This window comes from Xiphophorus couchianus, chromosome 4, assembly GCF_001444195.1.
Source record: "Xiphophorus couchianus chromosome 4, X_couchianus-1.0, whole genome shotgun sequence".
NCBI lineage: Eukaryota > Metazoa > Chordata > Actinopteri > Cyprinodontiformes > Poeciliidae > Xiphophorus > Xiphophorus couchianus.
In genome coordinates this window covers 18,584,237-18,606,340 of record NC_040231.1, presented here as the reverse complement: position 1 = coordinate 18,606,340, position 22,104 = coordinate 18,584,237, and the positions used below count along the sequence as shown (strand labels likewise).

The 22,104-nt window shown below is 39.7% G+C and overlaps 1 protein-coding gene across 1 annotated transcript in view; it reads right to left on the bottom strand.

Moving 5' to 3' along the window:
- Positions 1-15,802, bottom strand: part of lmo1 (LIM domain only 1) — a 29,630-nt gene extending 13,828 nt beyond the window's left edge. The window contains exon 1 of the mRNA XM_028014724.1: positions 15,000-15,802. Within this exon, the coding sequence (XP_027870525.1) occupies positions 15,000-15,021 (22 nt within the window). The 5' untranslated portion in view covers positions 15,022-15,802. The remainder of the gene's footprint in view (positions 1-14,999) is intronic.
- Between the last annotated feature and the right edge of the window lie 6,302 nt (positions 15,803-22,104).

Below are 22,104 nucleotides of genomic sequence, written 5' to 3'. Positions count from 1 at the left end.
CGATCACTGGCTGTGGGCCATAGAGGAAGGGGGACGGATTTCTGTGAATAAAATACACAATGCCTGTTTAGCTTACTGTGGTATTTACAACAAGATGTGCAGTATGTTACTTACCTACCATTTCATCAAAACCCATTTCACTCAACTGTCCACGGCTGTAAAAGCTCCTCATGGGCTTTGTTTGGTATAGATTAACATTAACCTTTTAAAAAGCCTCTGACCACAAAAACGCTGCTACCAGACCCCAGTGAGATATGTTATGGCCTAAGTGCCTTTTAGCATACACTCACTCTGTGTTTCATAGAGGGACACACACACACAAACCCCAAACACACAATGCTCTCTCCTCTCTGTGCTCTGAGCATAACAGCCTTTCCTCCTTTTACACTTATCTGTACTCATGTGTCCGCAATGAGCGAGCCTAAGTTACCAAACTCGCAAATTGCCCTGCTGTCACGCAGGTCCCCTTTAAGTGCGCCTTTTAGCCTCCTAAAGGACAAATAAAGTCCATTTAATAACTGCACTAAACACTAATAGTCTATGTGAGGCTGACATTTGTGTTTGGACTAAAAGCCCCCCTCAGGCCACTGCTGGTACGGAGGCAGGGGTGCGTAGCTCCCCTCTGTAGCACTAACAGGTCTGCCACAGCTGAAAGCACAAGACAACAGCTCTTAAGACACTCTCTCACACACTGAGCTATTGATCCGTCTAAAAGAACACACAGTGGACGCCACTTGCAACTCTACTTTCAAAACACATTTGTCTCTCTCTACCAAAAAAACGGAAAAAAGGGCAGGACACCTGCGTGACGGGGGGTTAGGCTAACATTTTGTATGTTTGAGTGGGTACGGAGGCCTGGTTTATACGTCATACAAAGTTTATATAAAATGTTACTGACTTATTAGTCTGTGCAGGGCCAGATAAAAGTTTTTATTTGCATCTCTTTGGCAGGAAAGAAATGGCAACAGTGACGGCGTGTATTGTGCAGATAGATCTGCTATTTGCTTTGTTGAATGATAGAAACAACCTCGTCAGATACGAATGGACTGCCTCTCTCCTTGCTGTTTTTCCTCAGCTACGTTTATTGAGTTTGCTCTCTTTCAAAACGACCTTACACTGCTTTTCACAAAACCCTGTTAGGAATAGGAAAATCCCATTTCTGGCTAGCTTTTCTTACTCCTTCAAACTTACACATACACTTAAATTGACTCAGAAAATGCATTATTGGATCTAGATTTGCAGCTATTCTCTGTTCTTACATCAATTTTACAGGGAAAGCAAATTAATTAGGTACTTCCCTTTTCACGTAAGAAATGAATTACAATGCAGAGCTTGTTAGTCAAATTTATGGCACTGGTTGAAATGTTAGAAAGGAGTAGAGCAGTGTTGAGCTGTTCTATTTCTTTATCAGAAGTAGAAAGGAGAGGCTAATTGGTCCTGAGCTAGTGATGGGAGCCATCAATTAGTGTTCAGCCTGCCCTTCAGCTCCCCACCTGCCACCCCAAAACAGACCCCTTAAAGCTGCTGCGTTAGGATCACAAAACCTGCCATAAATACCAATGTTCAGCGTAAATGAAGCTAAAAAAGCTTCAAATTCAAGCTACACTGGATAAGGGCGGACTCTCCTACCTGTATTTCATGGCTTATTAGGGGAGCTCTCTGCAGGTATGCCAACAGCGCTCGCCTGTCAGGCTTCTACAGAACTAAAAACAGTCTTAATGAGGGAGAGCTTGTGTGTGTGTGTGTTTGATTCAGAGCTTGTGTTCAGCAAGAAGAAAAAAAACGAGTAGCTGCAATTCCCTCAAGGATCACAAAAATCTTTAATTTGCCTTTCATGACACCTAATTAGTTATTCTACTCAAAATCTTTGCTTTAAATAAGAGAACTAATTATATAAAAAGGTCGTTCCTGCACCTCCCGAGGAACAACTCCTAATTGGCTGAGACCACCGCCCCACCACACATTCCTTTAACATATCGTGTGTGTTTTTCATCAAGTTTGAAAAGGACAAAGCTTAACCTATCCTGGAGTTACCGAGTGCCGCTCACAGCCACCGTTAGATGTTTAAAACCCTGCTCAGCATCATTAAAGTGACACTACAGTTTGTGTCTAATATGACCCAGGTTCTGTGTTTGCAGTTAGTCTGACATTTATTTCTACACACATACGTGCTGGGTTCTTTGCTCCGAAGTGTGGCAGAGATTTTTTTTTTTTTTGCACACTGCCTGAAGAGCCATCGCTGGGAACAAACATAAGTTTTATGTCTTCCCTGAAAAACAGCCTCTGGAAAACAGGAGTGTAGCAAGCAGGAGCTAAAACCTACTAAACAAAAAGCAGTGACAGGAAAGAAAGTGATTGTGTAAAGTAAATGTCTTTTCAATTCCCTTAATGCCATGAGACATTTTCTTGCACCTGTCACCACTCTGGGCGCTCTGCGTAATGCTGAAGTAGAACAGAACCTCAAATTCTTGGCAACTCCCAAAAAGCAAAAAAAAAAACAACAAAACCAAGTTGCATTATGAAAGGAAGAAGCAGACGAAGAGGCAGCCTCCACTTAATCCATTCCATTTAACAGATACAAGTGCCACTGACCTTCTGGTGTCATTTGATGTCACCAAAAGCATGCCTCTCCACATCACAATTCGCTCCTCCAACACAGGGATGCATTTTACCCCTCAAAGTGGAGAGACAGCACTTGCTCTGCCAAATATCCTTCCTGAGGGGGGAATTTAATTTGCCATTAGTGCTGTGTGTAAAGCCCTGTCATCTCTCTCTTTCTTTAAGATTACATCTTCAAAGAATATGTACAGTTAGTTTTACTCAGCCCAAGCGGCCTGTCAGAGCATGTATTTTCATTATAGATAGCATCCGATTTCTCTTACCCTATTTACACTTCCATTTTTGCAGTTATCAGAAAAACCAAATCAGTCCAGTAGGCTTTTTGTATATATTGGACGTTTTTAAGAGAAAATACACAGCATAGATCATTCAAGGAAATGTTTGGAAAATGAAAAAGAAATGCAGTTACTGCAGCGATATCGCACGAGTAAAGAGACTCAAAGCCACATTTTTGTGTCACCCTTGTAAGAATACTTGGCTAACAAGAATACTTGTTTAAAACAAGTATGTGTTTACTTACATGTTGCAATCATGTACACACAGGTTTCCCATGTAACCTGAGAGAACAATCAACTACCTGTCGGTTGTTTAAGACTGGTTAGGTTTTCATAGAGCTTCCAGTTTATAGAGGTATTGTAAGATTTCTTTTGTGCAGCACTTATTTCAATTAATAGTTGACACTGATGAAGATAATGATGACAATAATGAGAAGTGCAAGTGCTCCAGATAAATGCAATCATTAAGCGAGGTGGAAGCCAATTTTCCTGCAGATCTAGGTTTTTGTGCTTACCACTATAGTGGCTAACCCTGTCTCATTCAGTGCAGCTGGGGGCTGCAAATTATGAGGGGTCCTTCAGAGAAAGGGCCACCCAGGGCCAACTTCCACCTCCCTCCTAATTTGTCAGGAGGGCTGAACAGTTTTCGTAAGATCCTTTACCTCCCAATGAACCTGCAGAGTGGGCGTCACACCATGAAGTCAGAGCTTTTAACTAATCATAATGAGACACAGAAGCAGATGTAACTCTTTGTTCTGCCTTTAAAGGTCAAGATGACTTGTTGCATTGGCAAAAGGGACATTGGGTTCTGATAAACACCATAAAACCTGCAGTGTATTGAATAAACTGTTGGTGATGAATTGGTTCTGATGTTTCTTTAACTTTTGAAGCACAGCAGCAGAATTTCTCAAGCGATGTGATGATTATTGTCAATGCAGCAGCTGATGTTGAATCAGTAACCAACATTAGTCATTATATTGAGAAACTTTGTACAAGTTTTGAACAATAATTAAAACATTCAAATGTTTTCTAAACAATATCTGTTTAGATACTGTTTAGATGAGTCTTCTCTTAACTGGCTCGAGGCAATAAAATATAACTTAAAAGACCAACACAAGGTGGTGGTAATGGACTAAGTTGCTTGTTATCTGTGTGGTTCTTCTGGCCGTAACGGTCACTTCAAGTGAATGACAAGTAAGATGCATGAAGAGAACAGACACGTGGAAAAATAAGGAATTTGCTCCTAAGTTACACAATGTTGGGTAAATAAAAGTTTTCCTGTACTCCTAAATCATTTAGTAATGGATAACATTAGCTCTGCTTAAGGTCAGAGTAATAATCAATGTTCATAAAGACAATGCTTTTGTAAAATTCTAATACTTTTTGACTCAAAATCACCATGCCTCTGAATTTTGTTATGATTTAATTATAGAAATGCACAGAGCAGACTTATTCATGGCCTATTCCAATTTTCAGTTTCCTTTAAGGTCTGAACTGCCAACTCTGATTTTGATTTTTCATTAGGATTGTAAGGCGTTAAATAGGAAGAAAATGTTCATTCATATTGAGAGTAACTAAATCCAACTGAAAATTAAATAATTACAAGATTAACTTGATTTATTCATCAATGCTCATCCTACACTATCTAATTTTTATGAAATTCTGCAGAAAAAAAATGCATCCAGTTACATGCTTTTGGTTAACACATTAGTATACGAAATAGTAGTAGTTCTTAGTTTTGATTTAGTGAAAATTATTAGAGAAGCAAATGAAAAGTAAAAAAAAACAAAAATCTGAATTTTGATCTACAAATAACCTATGATTAAAAAAAATGTGACAAGCCATTCTATGGTACAACTGATTAAGGGATCCACATATTATTATATTATATAAAATTATAATATAATAATACTCATTGCTCTATAGAATGGTAAAAACATTCTCTGTTTTTGCTCTGCTACTATAACTCTAATCGGCCCTCATGAGATTACAGCCTTCAGGCGCCGATTTACTCGAGTCCTTTGTGTTTCAGCCACCACTGTAAGTGCTGTGGCCATGGCAATCCCAAATAAAATGTTGTCCCGGGGCCAAGGTGTCGGCCACTATGGTTAATAGAGATCTGATGCAGATGTCTCGCTATTGTATGTGGAAATCAGTTTCCAAAATCTCTGCAATTCAACCAAAGACACGTTTTTCAGTCTGCAAGACAAAATACAAGACATCTGGTAATAATATCAGCTGGAATACACATGTCAACTGAAAGCAGCCTGATGAGAATGTTCTCTGTGATAAACAAAGACCACTGATTCGTGTTCCTGTCGTTAGCTGGAGCATATGGAAGGAGTAAAGAAAAAGCTATGCATGAGCACAGAAAGAGACACATGCATACACTCTTCCCTTCAAATTAGGTAGTTTCTTACAAAAGCCCAAGTCAATATTACATTTCAAGCTGACTGTGTTCCCCTTATAATTTGTTGTAAGAGCCTTCTTTATTACTGTACAGCATGCTGCTTTTCCAGATGGTTGTGTATGAATGCTGGGGTCTGTGAGGTGATTTCTGAGACTGTATGCCCGCTATGATTATGACATAATTAACACCCACAGTAAGTGGGAGAGAAAGCAGACAGAAATGGTGCAGGGGGACTGTTCATTAACAAGATGCACTCTCTCAAACTTTGCAGCTTGCTGTGGCTAATAAGCCTCACTGAAACGAAGCCCAGCCGTCCCTTGCATTGACCCTGGCACCGGCCGGGATAAGGGAGGGTTTTGTCTCCTGGAATAATTGCTCTTTTCACATGTTACAAGTGTCCTGACCCCCATGGTCGGCAGCCACTTTCCCTACCATAATTACTCCTGATCCGCTCCAAATGAGTCAGCCGCATTAGGACTGCAATAACACTGGCCCGGCTTCAAGCGCGGCACGGGGAGTCTCAGCAGAGCGGCCCAGAACAGGACTGCCTTTTCTCCCAGCCCATGGTCATTTCCATCACGTCAGAGGTGCATTTCTTACACTTCAAGTCAGCATGAAGGCCCTGGGCTCTGTTTTTTTTCTTTCTGGGGCTTACAGACGGCATTGTTAGCTCCTGGTGCGCACTGCTCTCTGCGGTTTGGCTACAGACTTCATCCCAATTAACGGAAAACTTCATTAGGGTGTTTTTCCACACTTTTCAGCCCCCTATTATTTTTAATTTATTCACTTGGGGTTAATTAAAAGAAATGTATCACAGAGATATGCAACAGCTTTCTAATTAAATTCATTGCTCCTGTTTTTTTAAGACATGAAACTGGCAGAGATTCCAAATTATTACAGAAGGCAACGTGTTCCAGCACTTGGTTGCTCGGTAGTAGGTTACAGTGGGAGCTCTGCAAGGTAAGCTGTCAACAGCGAAGCCTGAGTTAAAAGGAGCGAGATGGGGCAAAGAAAACGAGGTAATAAGATGAATGAGGAGGAGGAGACAGGACACAAAACATTTGTGATTTTTATCATGCAGTTTTACCACGAATAAACCCATGAGAGCTCTTACAGCAAAGAAAGATTGTCAGAGTGCTGGCAGAGCAAAAGGAAGATTTGTTCCAGCCAATCATCAGTGAAGGTGCTTCAGGGCTTTCATTCCTGTTAATGCACGGTATCTACATAAAAAACTGTGATTTTTGCCATTATTTTGGTCAACATCATCATTTACCAAGAAAAAAATGCTAAAATAAATTTTTATCCTTAACTCCCTGTCAGAATTTAAAAAAATAATAATAATTTCATTTATTCTGAAACCACTTATTCTGCTTTGCCTTTGTAAACTTTTCTTGAGGAGAGAGGTAATCACATCTGCCACCCTCTGAATCCCACGAGAAAATAAAAAAATAAATCTAAAACCATTAGACCTGTCACAGCCACTTTCCTGCCGTCCAGAACAAAATGCACCAACACTTTTTACTCCACATTAAAAATGCATTGAGAAAGGAATAAATGCAGCCCCTCTAAAAGTTTGTCACTCATGAGGTCAGGAAGTGATGTACAAAATCCTTCCCACTCCCCAGCAATTACCAGACACTTATTATTTCAAAGGATATGCCAGGAGACAGGTGTGCCATTCAGGGTCCTCAGCATGTTGGAAAATGGAGGGGAAGGAGGAACACCATACTGTGACGCACTGTGTGAGCTTCTTTAATCGTGAATAATGCAAATTCCCCACAGGGGGCAGTTATTTGGCAGCGCGTCATTCAAGCATCCCACTCCCACAGCTGATGGGGTAAATAATAAGGGTGGCTGGGTGGGTGCACAGTTAGACAGAAGGGCCTTTATGAAGAATCTATGTTATGCTCTGTTTCCTGTTGTTCCACTAAGTCAAAGAAATGCCATTCATGGCATTCAAAATGCAATTACGATCATGGTTTTATATCTTTAATTACAAGAAATGATTCTACTTTTTCCCCCTCTTGAAGTAATTCTTGTTATGGGTCAAACTCTAACGGTAATTCAGCCATAAAAATCTGGTGTAATGAATTGGAATAAAATGAAAAGTAGAGAGAACAGGATGGAGGAAGAGCAGCTGAATGTCCATGAAACGAGTTTAAAGTTCACATTAAGTTCACTGGGAATGTGTGCGGATGGCATCACCCACTCAAATTATTAGCAACAAACACCCCACTTAATCGCTGATGAAATCTTCAACTTCAATGATTGCAACCTCATCTATTAGACCTCAGGGACATTGAGAAACCTGGTTTAAACACAGGTTTTAATTAGCTATTTAAGATTTTATTTACTGAAGGTCATGCTAGGAGAGGTTATTCCACTGCAATTTGGATCTTATTTATGAAAAGTGACCCCGGGCTTTTCTATTTACCACCCAGATAACTGATAAGACCTCAAGAATCTCTTCGTCTTGCTTTTAATTCTTGTGGTTGAAAGAGTGAAATAGCTTAAAGGAGATTTTAATTTGCTGTTTATGGTGTACATGAATTAATTAATTAGATTTTTAATTACAAATGATCAAGTGAGGATAAAAATATAACTTATACATCTCTTGCTTATGGCTAAGTGTAATTACACTGACCTACATCTCAAGCTGCTCAGGTAAGGATAAGTAAAGATGACTATATTAAATAGTACGTCAGGATAATTAAATTGGTTTTAAAAGAAAAGTACTTATTTGACCTGCAGGAAAATTGAGCACAGCATTACTCATTTGTCCAGAGTGAGATTGTGACACTTTCAGTCTCACTAGCAACCCCTGGAGGTTGTCAGCTCCTGATGCACACTAAAACAAAGTGCTGCTGCTCAGCTAACACTGTCATACTGTGAGATATTTACCATCACAACAGACATAGAAGCAAACAGAATGCAAGGATGGGAAATTTTGAAAACACAATAGTTGCACAGGGAAGGGTTTCTGAAAGCAGATTCTGAACACGACAGAACAAAATTTATTCTCTGTCAAAGTTTCTAAAGACTCTACAGACATTTAACTTTGTTTATCTGCAGGTGACACTTCATTAGTCCACAGTTACCTATGTCAGTCAAACTAGTGACCACCTGCATGTAATTTACTGGTGCATAAATGTTTATTGAGCTTGTTCTGACTATTCTTTTGTTTGACTGAACATTGAACCAAAGATTAGTTGAACTCAGGGGTGTAATGCGATTTGATGAATGAGATGCTTAAAGGCCAAGATAATTCTCATTAATGTGAAGTTATACCAAGCAATTATTATCAACCCCAGATATGAATATGAGGGATTTAACCCTGACACCCTGTAACTATGTTTGAGACTCTTATTTGAAAGTTAGACAAGAAGTAGTTCTTGAAGCAGTCAACTAATAAAGAGGCAGATTAAACAAGTTGACAAAATTGGATTACCTAAGCACTTAGAAGCACCAACTAATTTTGAATAGCGAGTTCAAAATGGTAACATTTTGAACAGTGAATGATTCGTCAACACAGTTAGAGCATAGCAACTGGCTAACTGTTAGCAGTTCACCACCACAAAGCTGACATCGCCTTCCTCTAGAGCAGCGGTTTCCAAAGTCAGTCCTTAAGGCTTGGTCTCCTGAATGGCTTTGGTCTCTCCCTGGTTCACCAACCCCTGAATCAAATGATAGTTCATTAGCAAGCCTTTGAATAAGTTTAAAATCAGATCTGATGGAGCAGACACACTTCTAAAACTGACAGGACAGCAGCCCTCAAGGACTGGAGCTGCATGCAGGGGCTGATGCTCTGTTTTTATGGTTTCTAGGATGTATTTATTCACCTCTGTTTCAAAATGTTATGTATGTAGTGGCTATGCAACAGAAGTCTACTTTAGCCATGTTCTACTACTATTAATATTGTTTATATTTTGTATAAATTTTAAACATGCATTTACTGCTGCTTGATTCACCTTCGAGTTTGTTGGCCAGCTAGGTAAAGCTAGCTAAAAATCACTTACCAGCCACATCTTCTCTCAGTTCTGAACCCATGCTTGCTAAGAAAATAAACAGTTTTAATTCAAACCTGCACACTGTCAGAAGGTTCAGGAGGTTGACATATTCAGCTGTGAGAAATTTAAAACTAACTTTTTAATAAAGCTTGTGACCAAAATGTATTATGGAAAATCCAACAATGTGTAAAGAGAATTGCATATTGGCAGTGTCGTATTGCAATGCACCTTTTGTTGTGCATCTAATGATGGCCATATTGGATGGGTCACGCTGAAGTGTGCCAAAACAAGACAGATTGCAATTCTCTGAATTTAAGCCAGAATAATTTATTTATGCCAGTGGGTGGCATAGTGTACCTTAAGAAACTTAAATAAATTACAACTGCAAAAAAAATCATACTTTGAAATATTCAGTATGTCAAATCTTAAGAAAAATCTAATTAGTGGCCTGAAAGGCCTTCTTTAAATGATCAATTACTGAATGTATCATCAGAATAGCTAATCTTATTGGAGGAATTGATTGTCAGGAAAAAAAAAAAAATGTGTTATTGATTTTGGGCCGGTCGTATACCTCTGGATATTAGTCAATCCGATATGGGACGCGGTATGAAATGGCATTAAGATTTGTGTTCTTTTCAAGAGAATATTGCTGGTTTGAAAAGTCAGTTTCATAGAAAAACAAATGGGCGATGGCAAATAACTTTAAGGTGAAAAAGTAAGAGTAGCTATGGATAAAATGATAACTGTTTGTTTTTTGATAATTAATACAGTTAGTTTTGTATTGGTTAACTTCCTGTTTTTATTTTGATTTCTTGTTGTTGGCTTTAGCAATCAAGATGTAGGACTACAACACAAACAATTTTTTTGTAACTATAAAATTAATAAGTAGTTTATAAAACGTCATGTCATTGAAACATTTAACAATATCTCAGTGTCATATTTTACAAGCGAGTAGACTGCTATAATTCAGCCATATGTCTAATTCAGCCAAAATACTTCAACAAAAACCTGGATACTAACAGGTTGTCTGGTTCTCTGTTGCTGTTTCACAAATCTTTTCGGCAGCGAAGAGAACGCCTACTCAAACATGCCAGCCTAAATGTTGGCGGTACTTGAATTCTTATACTGTGTCATAAGTCAACACCTAGGCTTTTGTTGGAATAATTATGTTATCAAAGGCTTATAATATGTTTGTCACAACAGGCCTGCTTTTGTAAAAATATCCATTGCTGGATTTCAAAACATATTGTTTTCTGATGATCGACATTCACTTCCTACCATATCCCTCAAAACAGAAATTTATAGGTGCCTTTAAAGGTGTCATACCTGGTATTTGTGAATCTATAACATGTCAGTTCAAGTTTTCGGACTGTATAAACTCCACAATTGTTTTCTTGGCCATTGTTTAAAAAGCAAATCAATACTATACACAAAATCACTAAAGAAGATAGGCTGGTTTTTTTGAGACCCATCAGGGCAAAGAAGATTTAGGATCCAGTTTAGATATGAATTATGCTCTTATAGCACCATTTGAGAAACATGTCTCAGCTACTGATGAATCATTGCTGATTAAAGTGTAGTTTAAGAATCAGCTCAACGTATCACCTCAGTAACTTTGCAACAGGTCATCTCTCTTTCTCATGCTTTCTTTTTCTTCGCCTGTGATGACAGAAAAAAAAAATCTCTCACGGAGTGAAGAGTAACCTTAACAGAGTAGATCATAACTCCCAGTCAGAGCAGAAGGCAGTCAATAAATAACTTAACAGCGTGTAACAAAAAGATGGAGAAATGTTGAAGGAGATGTGTACATGTATATTTGTAGAAGCATCACTCTGTGTATTCTACTTTTTTTTAACACTCTGACAAGAGTGTTGTCAAACATAACTCATGCGTCAGCTTTACAGTGACAGGTAGCTGTCAGACCTTCTTCCAATGGATTCTAGCAGAGCAGTAACTAACTAAATATAAACATTTGTTTACGCCTGTCAGAATGTAATGTGACTAATACTCTTTACTTCTCAAGATTTCTACTACTTACACGTTCTTTCACTCAATACCCAAACTTCCTCTATATTTAAAAATATCCTTCGGAGTGAATAAAAACAGTAGGCCAGATTATAGTAGGATCCAACAGCGATGATCTGCTCCCCGCCACCTGTGTTGCAGCCACACATCTTGTTGCTGGGAATCTGTATATTATAACATGACCAGCATGTGGCTTCTGGCAGTAATAAAAGAGATGCTCTTGCAGCTCAAGAATGCATAATTGAGTTTGTGCAGAGCGCTGATGAGTGCGGCCATTTACATCCAAGGCAGGTGGGTGCGCACACTAAAACGTGTCTCTCAAGTCTCAATTCGGTCCCTTTGAATTCCACTTTAGATCACGGAAATGATACGGATCTGCCGCACTCGTAAAATGTGAAACGATCATGGCTGATAGGGATCTAGAGGTTTAGTAGTGACGAGATGAAATTGTCTCTAGTGAGAATTCTGCAATTGTGAGATATCAGACTCAGATTAGATTAAATTAAACACTCAGGGCTGAAAATGGTATTAATGTGGTTTTGCAGGACATTTTTCTCCTGAGCTTAGCTAGAATGAACAGCCGAAGCAGCTTTAGGGTGACCTGACAAGTGCATTGGTAGTAGTCAATCCATTGCATGTATTGCTATCAAATATGTAGATTTAGCTAAATGTAATGCAATGGATATAAGAGATCTGCACAGATTAAATTTAGAACTATTTAAAAAAAATCTATGTTACTCTAAAATTACAGTAGAGCAAATTGACATTGTTGCCTTTAAAACGAAACCCCCCCCAAAAACAAATAAATAAATATAGCTCCTGACTTTAAAAAAAATCAAACAAAGCTGTGTGTTTTTAATACTGTTCAAGGCCTACAGCAGAAAAATGAGACGTAATTTCACTGTTTGAAATGGGCAAGTTTAATTTTGAAGCCCGAGCGAACCAATAAGCTGAGAAAATGGCAAATAGAAAAGAGCAAATTGCATTCCTCTGTAAGAAAAAAAGTGAAAAAAAGACTTAAGGAACATATAAAAGTAATCTCCAGCTGGAAATTAGAAATCAACCCTCAGAAACTGAATAACAGAAAAGAAATATTACTGTCCACTTTCTAAATCAATATAACATCGCTATGAGACAGTATTGCCATGGCAACACTGGTAAAGAATGAAGCAATTCTTATTATTTCAAAATAAATATCGGAGCCTGAAGCCCGACTTTTATTACAGCGGCCGACAGATTGCCAAGCCTGTATTCAGCTGAAGCATTGCTTTTCAATCACATGTGTTATGAATGTAGAAATTCCAGTGGACAGGATGATAACGGGATCTTAAATTAACCCACAAAGGTGACCAGAAACTTATCAGCAGCTGGAGGATTTTCCTTTTTGCTCCCTTCTCTAAAGGGAAATAAACTGTGGTTCTGTTAATATTCAGCAAAAATACGCCTTCAGCGTGCACACACTTTCTTCTCTCATAGTTAAAAGAGAAAATGGCTGAGTTGCTTTTTTTTTCTCCTTTCAAATTAGAGGCAAATTGGAGCCTGATATCACAGGGTGAAGTAAAATGTTGACACAGAATATTTTGGTACATGTGTTGCTATTCATTATCGACTATGGCCTGCATATTAGGTCATTTCAAAGAACAGTGCCTGTTTTCCTTCTACAGTCATCCGTAGTGCTCTCAGTTCTCTCCAGAATTGTTTAAATTATAAGTTCATACTTTAATTACCCTTTAAAAGAGTAAGTAATTTGCAGTTTGCATGCAATGGCTGTCATAAACGACATTCAAAATGTCAAAAACTTCCCTAGCTTACGAAACGGCACATTGGCTCTATATAAGTTAATGTGGAACTGATGCATGTCTGCAGTTTTCAGTTCTTGTACTGAGATCTATTTTTCTTGGCCAGCAATAAACTATCAACCCAATTTCCTCTAAAAATGTCCCACAAAGTTGAATTTCTTGTAATAGCTTCTGCAGCTCAAATTGTTGCAGATTTTGCTAAGTTTAAAACCAGACAAGCAGCGTTAATACACTGGAGCTGCCTAAAATCGCAGTTTTGAATACACCAGTAGAATACCCAGTGAGCTCTCTCCTGGAAAATACTGAAACCGGAATTGAAAAGTTATTTGTGTAAACACAAACCGGTGTATGAGAAAATCAATCAAGAGGCACGGAGCCATCGCACACCTGTGTGGCCACCCAAAAACACCAACTCACGCCTTCCTCGCTGCACATGTGTATTTGTGCAGGCACTTAGAGGATACATTAGACAAGAAGGTTGAATTGACAACCCTATAACTTTAGAGCCAATAAACGCTAAGAGGGCACCACAGTGAAAGAGACCAGGGCCAACCTGCTGTGTTGACAACCTGGCCAAAAAAAGAAAATATGCTCAAGCCCTGGGTTGCACCCAGCAAATAAAGGGTGAAGCTTTTAGGCAATGAGCAGCAGGTGATCTCAGCTTTTCTGCAAGTCCTAATGCTCCTAAAAGCCTCTCTCCCTGCTTCTGTAATTGGGCATCAGTAGTTAATGTAGTATTGACTGCATTACATGCTCCTGTGCATCCTTTCCCCACTAATGCCATTTGCATCACCTTGTACATTTACCATATTGCTTAGCCAATAACTGCTAAAAGCAATCCGAATCGTGAATCATATGGGGAACTTTTAGCAAGATGGACATCCGAAGAAGGGGCCAATTTACAGTTGAGTTAATTTGAGTACATTAGCACAACATAGCCTGAGCCAGACAGACCAATTTATGTCTGCACCGCAATCCTTTTATTGGTTCTCAGATGTGTAAGTGTAAGGATGAAGCGCTAAGACAAATGAAATATCCATTTTCAATCATAAATAATGTGTTCCAAATGCACCCACTACTTTCATATGAGGCGGATAAACTTCAGTGTGCAGCAGAAATATACTGAGATGTGGTATATGGTCCATGAAGGCTGTCACTGTGTATACCAGCAGGTGGTCCATATTCACTCAATCCCTCTAAAGAGGTGCAGAATAAAGAGAGTCCCCCCCCCCCCCCTTTCAGAACACATAAAAACCTTCAGTGAGGCTGCTGTGGATATCATGCTGAATAAATGAAAGTGCATCTGAGCATTTCATCCAAAATGGGACGTCATTAGAGGCAAGTTTGATTCAAATTAAAATTAATTAGACTGCCTCACCCATTAACCTGAATACATTGAAATAGATAAGTAATGCAAGAAGGCCTATTTCGATGGGAAGTGAGCGAACGTCGCACGGCGCTATCCATAATTTGCAATCAAGTTAAAAGCACTCCGCTGTCATCTCCCATCCCGTGTGATGTCAAAGGCTGCCTCGCCAACTTCACAGACGCAAAAAGCACTTAGAGAGAGGAGCAAAGAGGAGAGGAGAGTGTGTGGAGTGGTGTATACTGCCCTAAAAATACGTAACACAACAAATGTGGTCTGAAATAAACACGCAACTCTTCCAAACTGAGCGGCAGTTTCGAGGTGGCAGTGTATTTGTGGAACTTTCGTGGAGAAATGTTTCCCTGCCAAGCAAATAAAAGACCGGAGCCCGTCGTGATTGAATGAGGTCGAGACCCGGGGAGACTTCAAACGTGTAAAAATGTCAGTAGTTTCCCCGGGTTATTATTATTGCGTCCTGCTGCTGAGGATGTTACTCACCCTCCTCCTTGTCCAACACCATCGTCCTGAGGAACGAGGAGTCCTTCCCCGGGCGATCCGTCCTCGGCTCCAGCAGGCTGCACCGCTCCGTCTGCTCACCGCTTCTTCTGGAAATGGCTTTGAAACGCGCGGCTGACTCTACTAGACTACGCCTCGCTAAACCAAAAAAAGGGGGTAGAAAAAAAGGAGCGAGAAAACCTGGAAAGACGGATCGCTTTCTGCACCTCCTATCAATAATAATTCACACACGGAATGCGGCGATAAACACGACGAGAACCCCCTTTTCGGGCTGAACTGTAATGCAAATAAACGCCGCTTCGGTTGCCCTTGATAAATTCCATGCGAAGGTAAAAAATGGCAAAAAAAAAAAAAAAAAAAAAAAAAAACAACGAAAAGCGAGATAAATTTAGAGTATATCTGCGTAAAAGAGTGCACACACACGGACGTATCACACGCTCGGACTGAGAACCAGCTGAGCTCTCTCCTCTCGGTGTTAATGCTCTCCTTTTCGTCTTCTCATTTGCTCCGAAACAGCAACTATATATTCAAACAAATCCAATTGCGAATCTGACAACTGCTAAAAGCAAACTCGCGCCGCCTCTCTCCCAGTTTGTGTGCCGCGCTCTCGCCTCTCTGCCGCTGAATAAATGCGCGCAGTTTCCAGAGACCCTCGGATTCCCCTGTTAATTAAATCAATTCATTATGCTCAGATCTGATTAGCAGCCCTTCCCCCCCTCTTTGAATCAATTATTCAATACACAAACATAATTGCTTGTGCCAGAGGTGTCTAAGTATTAGCTTATTTAACTCCAAGGACACTAATTACCCCTAGGGCAAGGGAACTTTTCTCATTAATTCTGACAAAACACAAAAGCACAGCTAAGGGAAAGTGAGTGCGTGCACGGGCGCGCGCATGCCTGCCAGTCTGAATGCGCGTGATGGATAAAGAAAGAGCTCGAGAGGGAGAGCACGTGCACGTGGAGGGGTTGTGTTAATGTGTGCGTAAGTGTCGGCAGAGAGGGAGAGTGATGCTGCTCCATCCTGGTAGACTTTGAGTCAACACAAAATGCGCTTATTGTTTTCCTCTCCGACTTCTACTTTCCTCCGCAGATTTGAAACCGTCTAATTGCGGTCTGTTTAGCCGCTAATTAGCGTCCAGACGCACTTATCATACATACATCATACACGCAGCCGTTTCAAAGCAAGGCGAGCACAACAGATGGGCCGCGTTTTTGATTAGTGGCTAGATAGAAGGGCTCAGTTTCGAATCTGGTAATATAATTGTTGCCCGTTATTGCCAAGATGAAAGTGTTGCTGTTTCGTGGCGGAGCCTTAAATAGCACCACTTTCACTTGCCCTGCGGAGACTGTTAACCAATTAAGGGTGAGATCCAACAAAGATTAGCCATTTAGGAGAGTGGAGCGGAGTGGAGCTACAATAACGCTGGTTTGTCAGCGGCCAGCAGGCTGTCTGTGGTGTGAGCCTGCTCAGTCTGTCATTGCCTTCTGTCACGTTTTGCACCAGTTATTCCATTGTTTCAGTGCTAGATCTCTACAAGTGAATGTTTCTGCCATGTGTACAGTGATTTACCTTCTTACCGAGTTCTTGTATCCTCTTCTTTTGTTTCTCAAGTTTATCAGATAATGAAATATCTGGGCAAAGAGCCCTGTGATGGTGAGCTGTCCAGAGTGTACCCGTCTCTTGTCCAATGACCGCTGGAGATACGCACCAGATCCAAACCAACTTATGTTGATGTGAAAAAGTAATTATCCCCTAAGCTTAACAACTGATTGCACCACCCTTGATGGCAACAACTGCCACCAAGCATTTGAAATAACCACAAATGTGTCTACATTTGATGCTTTTTGAGCATGAACTACATATCAGTTAGATTTAAGTTAAAACTTTGAAGTCAATCTTGAAACTTCACTTTGTTTTACTGAGTCAATCATGGATGGAGCTGCAAATGTACTTCACATCACTGGCCTACTTCATAATCAGGTGTGTTTGAGCATCACACTACCACCATGACACTTGACTCTAACTATGATGTTGTTTCTCTTGAAGGTTTTAGTAGAACCTTCAAAATAATTATAGAAATACCCAATTAGTCTACACAATGTTTTTGTTAAGGTTTGGTCAATCATCAAAATGTTTTTTGCAAATCTGAGAAGGGCTTTTGTACTATTGAACAGCACTGTTTTGTTCTTGAAACTCATCCATTAATGCCATTAATGTTTTTTTTTTATATAAACACTCATGTCATCACATTCATGCCAAAACAAATAATTTAATTCCACCAAAAACAATTGTTGCAAGACATTTTCTTTTCTTCTGGAAGCTCTAAAAGTGTTGCGTTAGTTATGGGAAGCTAATGTAAGTTTTCTATTAAAATAACATATCTCTAACCAATATCAATTTCATAAAGCTGGTGCGAATGGTCACATGACCAGACTTCTTTACTTCCTGCCTGCTCTTCTGGAGGTAAATGTCTGTCTCAAACTTGTACAAAAGAAAGTCAGTAAAATATGTAAATATAGCACAAATATGTTGTGACAGTGTTCCTTAAATGACTTTCTACTTATAATGAGATTTTTATCCCTGCATGGATCTTTTAATCATAAGAAGAGTAAATATGGCAACAATTGTTGCTGCTAGCACACTACATAAACAGCGCTATGCTAGGTGTCAAAGGTTTGGCTGATTATTTTGCCTGTCTTGTTTCGTCAACACTGCTTAAAACTACCAGATGTTTTAGATCTCTAAAGAACCTCAAAATGAGATGCTCTACATTTCCCACTGTTGAAAAATATTGTTCTAATCTGTAAATAATGACATGTGCAATTTTTCGCACCAACGTGTTCTCACTCTCAATCTCAAGCAATTGTGTTAAAAGTACGCTATCTTTGTCATTCTTCACCTCCTCCTCTTCTTCTTAGACAAAGTCCTGTGCTTGTTATCAACTGAAACTCTGACCAACCACATCAGAAGAGTTACTGCCTCCAACTGACAAACACACCCACAAAACAGAGCGTGAGCACAATTTTTTTGAGAGAGCATACAGATGGGTGAAAGGAGCATATTTTACCACTCGCTGTGCAACATTCATGGGCCCACAAAGATGTGGAAATGCAGCCTTGATCAAAGCTATGTGATCTCTCAATTAATATAAACACTGTCATTGTGATTGCTTAACATCATGGCAGGAATGTGCCCCCATACAAACTGACCTTAACCAAGGCAAGTTAGGTATTCAGTATTTTAGATGATGACATGGGGTTTTTTGTAACCAGGAAAAGTCACTGATTTGCTCTTGGAGTAAATTTGGTAAACTTGTCACTCCTGAAAGGGTTTACTATTTGTCCATGTTTTCTCCATTGGTGTGTAGAAGCTCTCTCTCTAGATTATTGAAGCCCCAAAGATTTAGAAATAGCTTTGTAATCTTACAGACGAACCAATGTCAAAGACATAGTTTCCTATCAGGTGTTGAATTTACTTAGTTTTGCATGATGAAATTCTTCTTGAGATCTGTTAGTCCTTTTTGTGTTAACAGATCATGCTTAAATTATATTTTTTACATTGTTTCAATAAAATGCTGACGTTCTCTCATAGTGTAGCAATGAGGCTTGCCTTACCCTTTTACACGGGATTAGGTTGGTTTCAATGGTTTTTTCCCTAAAATCTTAGTCTGAAAGTTAGATTTTTAGAGCTAAGATGACCTTTGTTTCATATTAAAATAGTTTAATGTTTGAAAGATTTTGGTCAGACAAATAACGAAAAGTAGAAGAAATCTGTTAGTGGGGGACAGTCTTATTTAAAGTGCTGTATGACGTAGAAAGCTGATGCAACCCTACTTGCACACCTGCCTAAGATATTTCAGTCTAAATTAGGGATGAAAATTCAAAAAAGCAAAAACAAAAAAACAAAATTTTAATTCAAATCCTCCTGCAAATTGGTTTCAACAGTTTGACCTAGTGTATGAAGTGCATATACTTAGTGATTTCATAATAATCCCAAATTAACATTTTGTCTGCCCTATTCTACAAATCTAAGATACAAAGCCTCTTGTACCATGCCCATAGGGATAATTTCAGTTCTCAAGGCAGCAAGCTGTGGTAAGATTGGTTTGGCCCTGAAATCAATGGTCTGATCCCTCTCTGTACCGCTTTCTGGCTGACACGCTTGACTTTTCATCTCCACGGTCGCATAGATTGATGACTTATGACCGAGAATGTATGTCTGCTGACCTATAGCGTTGAGTGAGTGACACATAATTAATCCAATCACACAGAAAACTGGAAAAAGTAAAGGGAACAATGGTTCAGTGTCATCAGGGCTCGGCTTCAAATAACCATTTAACATTTGAAAGTGGAGACCATTCAGTGGACTGCTTCAACAATTATATTAAGAGCACATGAACAGGTTTCACAGGGTCCCTTATTAAAGTAGTTCTCACCAATACAAATTACCCATGTGTTAAGTCACAATAAGTTGTGTTTTTGCGGGTTACCCCTAAGCTCCTTGTCGTGTCTTAGGGTGCTCCCCCTCTCCTACGCTACATCCAACACCTGGGTCAGTGGATACCAGCAACAAGCCCTGAGCGGGCTCCTCTGATGCACAGTTAATTAGAATTCATTTCTGAGCATGCATTAGCCATGCCTGTCTATTTATGGGCTGCTCTCAAATGCAACCACTACAAAACAGTGCACTGTAATTAACCCCAACTAATCAGATAGCGCACTTGTGTTGTGTTCCCATTCGTCCTCAGGCACACAACCATTGGACAGAGGTTCCAGAGAGAGGATGAGCCCATTCTATAGTTCAGAATGGCTAAGCAGATTAAAACCTCATATCAAACATGATATTTACAGGCAAAGCTCAGTGGAGAGTGCTCCTTTTATGTGGAATAGGGAGAGGCTTCAGGGCTGGGCTTTTAAAGCCATGTCCCTTAATTGTATTCTGGCTAAGTGGGATGAATCGTGCTTTTTAATCAGACTACTGACGTGGTTGTGGTTTGTAAAAGTATAGAGATTGTGCCTGACAGTTAAGATGCTGAATGATATGCTTTTAATCCAGGCCTCTGTGTTCAAATGCTTTTTGGCACCTTGCTGACACCTGTAAGCATCTATTTTGTGCTTCTGCTATTGCAAGAAGTCATTTTTTTTACAAAGCATTTATTAAATGTATACCTAAAAATGCATTGGTATAAGAGGGGTACTTAGTTGTTTGTTATTTTAGACTGTAAGCTTAGAGATGCATGAAGAAGTTTCTTGTATGAATGAGACCTGATGCACTTTGTTACACTGAGAGCTTTGCTCCTCCTAGTGGCTGATCTTGACTATATTTTCCCCTCACAGCTGTACATAAATACCTTTGATAGAAGGGATTTACCACATAATATAATAAATTGTAACCGCTTTTCCTTCTCCTCTTCATGGAGCTGCTCACGTGGTGGGTGGAAAATAAGAATCACTGCAATCTTTTTGATGTAACCTGACAGGCTCACCATATAGAAAGTAATAAAACCAGCATAAGCCCCGCTGTTCAATCTAGTCAATTTGAATTTCATGACCAATCAAATGTCGACAAGGTGTCACTCGGTGGGTAGGGAAGAGGGGAGAGTGAATCCCTTTCCCAAACAGCTAATCCAACTTTAATCCTAGTCATTAGGAATTAGACATGCAGAGCTGTCCGGCCGTGCCTCTAAATTACAATCAAACGGTTACCAATTACACAAATTATTGATGGTAGATTCTCTTTTCAACTGCAAATTAAGGCTATTAAGGAAGGCTCCTTTTTAATGCAAAAGTGACTAATTAACCAACGGATAGAAAATCTGCTGCCCAGATATCAAAAAGTTCTTAGCACACATTGCAGAAACACAAGGGAACCAATTAGTTTAATTATCAAAACAGCTAATTAAAATTGCACAGTTCCTAATTAGTTCTTTGCTTTTGCCTCTAATTGACAGCATGGAGATAAATGGGCTGCCGATGAAAATGGGGAGAGGAGAAAAACAGGAGAAACTTCGGCAGAATATTTATGCTGACTTTATCTCCGTCTGTGTGGCAGCCCTTGAAAGTGGAAAATTAATGACCTTAATTCCCAAACTGTTTTTCCTCCTAACGGTGCTCCCCTCTGCGCTCCTGGTGCACGCTCCTTTGTATAGGCCTGCCACCCTGCCAACTGCTGGAATGGGAAATGAGGGGTACTTGGGGGTGGGAAGGAGCCACGATTCTCCTCCTAATGTGACAGCTTCCACCTAACAATGGGGAAAGATGAAAGAATGGAGCAGATGTAACCACTGGGAGCGTTGCATCATGGGACTGCAACCCGGTCGCACTGTTTTTTTTTTTTTTTGTTTTTTTTTAGAAAGGAAACTTCTGTCATCCACAGGGACAAGAATTTGTCCCAAGAAAGAGCTGAAACTCTGCTGGGACAGAGATAAAAGACATTTAATATGGCAGTGTTTGGTTTGAATTGCATATATTGACTGCACTACTTCGCAAGTTAGCTACTTTTGAATTCTTACATGTTTTTGTTGATGGAACAAAAAGGCTCTAAAGGCAGATAATATACCTGAGAACTTGTTGTTTTATCCTGTGGATTTACTGTTATGGCCCAAACTACTTATTGGTGTGATCTTTTTAAAGGTCCTTGAAAATAAAGAAGAAAAACTGCCTCTTTTTGAAGTAAATGCTACACTACTAAACTTGATTGTTGTATGTCCTCCTGGCAGGCATCATTTCTTTGTCCATGTTGCTGCAAGGCCAACCTTGTCATGCGTAATCCCAGCCCTCTCCTAGGATGCAAGTAACAAGCAGGTCCCTTTGGCACATTAGTAGATAGCTATCAACTAATCAGTTTACTTTTAGGACTGTGTTAAAATGTAAATTACATTAATGCACAAATTATGCATCCTACCATGCATATAGGCCGGACCAGAGGCCACACAATGCCAGTGTAATTCATTTAGTGCAGTCTACATGCAGTGTTAATGCACTTTGATTTCGCCTGCTCTGGTCCAGATGAAGGGTGATATGTTAACCAGTTGGTGTCTGGGGAAGCTGGTTGGGCTTTGTGTTAGCTTGGAGAAGAAGTACTG